Source organism: Austrofundulus limnaeus, unplaced genomic scaffold, assembly GCF_001266775.1.
Source record: "Austrofundulus limnaeus strain Quisiro unplaced genomic scaffold, Austrofundulus_limnaeus-1.0 Scaffold458, whole genome shotgun sequence".
Classification (NCBI taxonomy): Eukaryota; Metazoa; Chordata; class Actinopteri; order Cyprinodontiformes; family Rivulidae; genus Austrofundulus; species Austrofundulus limnaeus.
In genome coordinates this window covers 307841-313520 of record NW_013952860.1, presented here as the reverse complement: position 1 = coordinate 313520, position 5680 = coordinate 307841, and the positions used below count along the sequence as shown (strand labels likewise).

The 5680-nt window shown below is 39.8% G+C and overlaps 1 protein-coding gene across 1 annotated transcript in view; it reads right to left on the bottom strand.

Annotated features, from left to right (window-relative positions):
* Nucleotides 1-222: 222 nt before the first annotated feature.
* The window catches only part of ppp1r13l (protein phosphatase 1, regulatory subunit 13 like), a 25470-nt gene continuing 20012 nt past the window's right edge, over nucleotides 223-5680 (bottom strand). The window contains exons 10-13 of the mRNA XM_014025147.1: nucleotides 4445-4578; nucleotides 4203-4369; nucleotides 1411-1604; nucleotides 223-1233 (exon numbers count right to left, since the gene is read on the bottom strand). Of these exons, the coding sequence (XP_013880601.1) occupies nucleotides 1198-1233; nucleotides 1411-1604; nucleotides 4203-4369; nucleotides 4445-4578 (531 nt within the window). The 3' untranslated portion in view covers nucleotides 223-1197. The remainder of the gene's footprint in view (nucleotides 1234-1410; nucleotides 1605-4202; nucleotides 4370-4444; nucleotides 4579-5680) is intronic.

Here is a 5680-nt window from a genome sequence, read left to right as displayed (position 1 = left end):
TGTAAAAACAGCTTTTAGCCAAGATTCTTAGCTTTATTTTGATACCAAACATGTCCAGGCTCAACTGACAGATCTTAAGTTAAAAGAAATATAAAACTGTAAAAAGCTGTTTTGCATGAGGCTAAAGAGGTTAATAAAATGAACGGTGGTGACAGTGAGTAAACACTGCCATCTGCTGGTCAAGTTTTCAGTTTCAGTTTTAAATAAAAATCTAAAACGAAGGACTCTTACTTATTTTTTTATTGAATATTAAAACTTTACACTTTGTGTTACACTCAGAAGGTGTTAAAGTTAAAGTGCACAGATTTTACAGGGAAGAAAGAGGGGGGAAATAATAAACCCATGACATAAAACCCAACAAACACATGCATCCCCGTGTTTTACAGACCCGTTCCATGGTCCCGACTCAACACCGCTCATCATACAGACATCACAACACACAAGACTGTGCAACGACTACAAGCTAATCAGAAACCCGACAAATACTAGGGAATTATTGCAATTAAAGGGATATTTCAGCCATTCTGAAGTCTGGTTCTGTGTAACAGTTAAAAACTATCTTACCTGTTGTAGATAGTTTGTTGAGCTGTTCATGTTATACAAATAACTAGGAGGAAAGGAACACTGTTGGTGTGTAGAAAGTTTGGAAATACTTGTTTTAAAGAAAAAACACTTTGGAAGTCTTTCCATTGAGCCCCACTTCTAAATGTCCAAAATATCCCTTTAAAAATACTGTGTAAAGTCTGCCGCAGCCACGTTATTCAAACATTCATTCTGTAACTAGAACCACGAACGTCATCATCAGAGTGAATAAAAACAAACACAAAAATACCTCTAAACGCCGTCACATCTGCAAAGATTCCAGAAATATCTAAATACTTTCACATCGCACAGACGCTACTTCTTCTTCTTTTCTTTTTTCTTTTTTTTTTGTGGGGATGTTCCAGCGTTAAGGTTGACTTCCTAACCGAGTGGTCATGAGTTTGTCCACACACCCCTCACCGATGAGTGAACTGATGAGTCAGCGTTTGGAGGCGAGTCAGAGAGGTCCGACTGAAGCACAGCTGAACAGGAAGTAGAGGAGTCTTAGTTGGAAGTGTTTTTCTCCAGCAGGGATTTACCCCGCGGTTCTCACAGCAACACAACCTTCTCACAACCGTCTCACATCCGTCTCACATCCGTCTCACACCGGGACACCTAACAGAGAGATTTGGGACGAACCTTTGGAAAAAGCTGGAAAATAAAAAGTGTTTTTGTCTCAGTTTTTAGKMTTTTTATGACTTCACAYGTTTAATAAATGATGTTTTTCAGGCTGCAGATTCCTCCTGTCCTCCGCAGACCACCTGGGTCTGYTTGACAACAGACCTCCAGTCACAAACAATCTGCAGGAAGATCTCACCAAYATCTTACCCCAAAGTAGTTGCTTGGAACGAAGCCCTCCCTGCCGTAGAGCGAGGCCCACCACCAGTCAGAACCTTCTGGTTTCTGCAGGATGGTGACCATRTCTCCATCTTTAAAGCTGAGCTCGTCGGGCGCCTGAGCCTGGTAGYTCCACAGAGCGTAGAGCACGCCGCTGTTCTCCACGCCCATGGCCTCCTGCACACCTGCACATCACACAAACCTCTGAATCCAAGGATCACTTTTTTCACGATTTAACTGTGTGAGGCTTCACAATCACTGTGTGATGCTTCACAATCACTGTGTGACGCTTCACAATCACTGTGCGACACTTCACAATCACTGTGTGACGCTTCACAATCACTGTTTGACGCTTCACAATCACTGTGCGACACTTCACAATCACTGTGCGACACTTCACAATCACTGTGTGACACTTCACAATCACTGTGCGATGCTTCACAATCACTGTGCGATGCTTCACAATCACTGTGTGACGCTTCACAATCACTGTGTGACACTTCACAAACACTGTGTGACGCTTCACAATCACTGTGTGACGCTTCACAATCACTGTGTGATGCTTCACAATCACTGTGTGACACTTCACAATCACTGTGTGAYGCTTCACAATCACTGTGTGACGCTTCACAATCACTGTGTGATGCTTCACAATCACTGTGTGACACTTCACAATCACTGTGTGAAGCTTCACAATCACTGTGTGATGCTTCACAATCACTGTGTGATGCTTCACAATCACTGTATGGCTTCACAATCACTGTGATGCTTCATAATCACTGTGTGACGCTTCACAATCACTGTGAGGCTTCACAATCACTGTGTGACGCTTCACAATCACTGTGTGATGCTTCACAATCACTGTGTGACGCTTCACAATCACTGTGTGACGCTTCACAATCACTGTGTGAGGTTTCACAATCACTGTGTGATACTTCACAATCACTCTGTGTGACTCTTCACAGTGTGTGACGCTTCACAATCACTGTGTGACGCTTCACAATCACTGTGTGATACTTCACAATCATTCACACTATTGACATCACTTTTTCTTCCCTACGTATTTCAGCATCTAACTCGTTCCACAACTTTTGTGCTACTTCAACTATTCATATATGAAAACATTCAGCTCATTCATGTCATGTCTTCTATGACTTTTGGTATTTCAGCTATTTATACTTTATCAGCTATTTTACGTTTTTAGCCACCTTTTTGCCATTGAAAATGAATGGAGCTGTTTTCAACAACCTTAAAATCCTTCAAAATGTTTCTAAATCTTTACAGCACCTTACACATTTTGTTCTGGTTCTGCACTTATTTACTTCCTTGTGCAAATTTTAGCTACCTTTTTTTTGCTTATTTTATTTTTTTTCTGCCAGTTCAGCTAAAATTCTGCTTCTTTCTGCTGTTCTTCAGCCTTTTTCTACTTTTTGAGCTTTCTTTCTGCTACTTTGTGCTATTTAAGCTTCTTACGGATGGTTTCTGCTATATTCAGCTAATTGCTGCATGTTTAGCTAATGTTTAGCTGATATTAGCTAAAGTTAGCTTTTTAAAGCTAAACACATTATTTTTGTAGCTATTGCAACTTTTTTCTGCTTAATTCAGCAAACCTGTACTCCTCATGCTTCCTTATGCTAATTAAAATATTTCCAGCTACTGTTGAATTTTTTACAACCATTTCACCATCTGGGTGCTACTTCCAACTTGAGTCTGCTACCTTTAGCTTATTCTTATGCTAAATTTAGCATTTTGCTGCTATATTAGCTAAAATTCCGCTTCTTTGTGCTATTTCTCTGCTATTTACTTTTTTTGTAATTATTTCTTCTACTTTGTGCCGTTTATGCTTCCTAAAGTTGCTTTCTGCACTATTCAGCTATTTGCTGCAATTTTAGCTAATGTTCAGCTGTCATTAGCTATAGTTGGTTCAAATTACTTGAATTTGGTGAATTTTTGATATATTGAGATAAAAATTAATATATTGTTGGTAGCTGAGACTTAGCTCTGTCATAAATAGCAGCCGAAGAAAATCCAAGATGGCCACCAAAGCTAGTTTTTAAGGCCTTTTACTCAGCCAATGTTTGAGATATTGACATGAAAACGGACGCACCGGTAGCTGAGAGCAAGCTCTATCACATATTGAAGCTTCAAATAAATTCCATAATTGTAGCCAAAGTTATTTCGGCTACTTTTTTCCTATTGGAAATGAATGGAGCTTTATTAAACATCCTTAAATTTCTTCATAATGTTTCTAAATTTTTATCGAACGTTACACATTATATTCTGGGTTTGCTCTTAGTAAATTCCTTGTGACAATTTTAGCTACTTGTTTTTGCTAATTTTAGCATTTTTTTCTAGTATTTTATCTATATGTCTTCCCTTTTCTGTTATTCTTCTGCTAATTTTTACTTTTTTGTACTTCTTTCTGCTATTTTGAGTTATTTAGGCTTCTTATAGTTGCTTTCTGCTATGTTCAGCTATTTCAGCTTTTTGCTTTTTGCTATTTCAGCTATATATTTGCTCCTTTTAACAGATTTCAGTTGTTGTTTTTTTGGCTTCTTTCAGATTTTCAAGTTTAACTTACAATAATACTTTTGCTATTAAACATGTTCAGCTTCTTCAGCAGCTTTCAGCTAAAGTTTTCAGCAACAGGCCTTCACACTAGCATTTTCGCAGGAAATGCAATTTCTCTGGTTAGAAATGTGTTCTGGAGCTAAACCTGACATCTGTAATAACTCAGATATTAGAGCTGAAGTGAGGAGGTTTTAAGGAGGTGTAGGTCTCACCTCTCAGGTAGCCCTCGCAGTCCTCAAACCCGGCCAGGTACGGGTCACACTTCTGCACGGCGGTGGCCCCGTCGCTGTGCGTCATGGCCATGACAGCAGCTCCGTTCCTCACCAGGAACTCACACAGACCGCGGTCGTTACAGGAGGCCGCGCAGTGCAGCGGAGTCCTGAGGGTCAACAAGGGAGGGGGCGGGGTCACAAAAACTCCTCAACCGTAACTCAACCGAACCGTCAGTATTTACCAGCCGTGGCTGTCCGGCGCGCTCACGTTGACCCCAATGCGAACCAGGAAGTCCACCACGTCGCGGTGCCCCCCGCAGACGGCGTTGTGCAGACCCGTGATGCCTTCGTCGTTCGACTGGCTGGGGTCGGTCATCTGTGGAAGGAGTTCAACAAGTTTCTTTTGTTGTTTTTTTACAGATATATTGTTGCAAACTCAGCGTCTTTTCAGAGAAAACTTTAAACCTTTCCAGAAAATATTTATTTCTTCCTTTAACAAACCGCAACTTAAATTTTTGTATTCATGGTTCAACACTTCTTTGTGTTTAATCCAGATGTGGAGCGTTACATCCACACCTGGCTGGGAAACGGTTTTATGGAATAAAACTGGGTCAAACAGTTGAGTTTAGGAGGTTTTTTGTGGATGAATGATTTAAAATAAGGATGTCCGATAATATCGGCCTACAGATATTATTGGTCCGATATTAGCATAAAAATGTAAAATCTCTACATATCGGTAGCTTTTTTTATTCTGATAACAAAAGCCAAATAAATTAACGCCTGGATTTGACCTAAAATTATTAATAAATGTTTGTGGTCCAGAGACGTTCACTGGTGTGCAATTCATGACATCATCAAACTGGATTATCTCAGGGAGAGCAGGATCCAAACTATTGTTTGAGACAAAATGTTAAAAATAAATATGGCACTTTAGTGGTGGGCACCAGCCCGCTAAAACACAAATCTGCTAATTGCGGACCTAAACATTTCGTTTGCGCTTTAGCGGTCTTACTAATTTTCATAATTCATAAGCAGATTTGTACTTTCTAAATTTAAAATGCAGTACCACTAATAACTAATTATCTACCAGTCATCATTTTGTTGAACAGCAGAAGGTATGACTGTCAATGAATCACAACATGTGATCTATCCAACAGCACCCCTCCCAGATAAACACACTTATTGTGAAGGTATACATCCTGCTGACTGTTGCTTTCGGTCAAAGTTCTGATTTCCCACAATGCTTTGTGTCTGCTTACGTAGCAGGAAGCCAATAGCAAAAACAGTTAACGTTTGTAATCCATACTAACATTAATTATTTTACTTTACAATTGGAGCGTCTTTTTAAAAAACATGTTTAAACGCTGGAGCTCAATACTTGACGTAATTGGTCGAAGCAACGGGGTTAGACGCAAAAAATGATTTAAAGATGTTATGCTGATGAATACTGACATCTAGTGGTCAAGTGGAGCAACTAC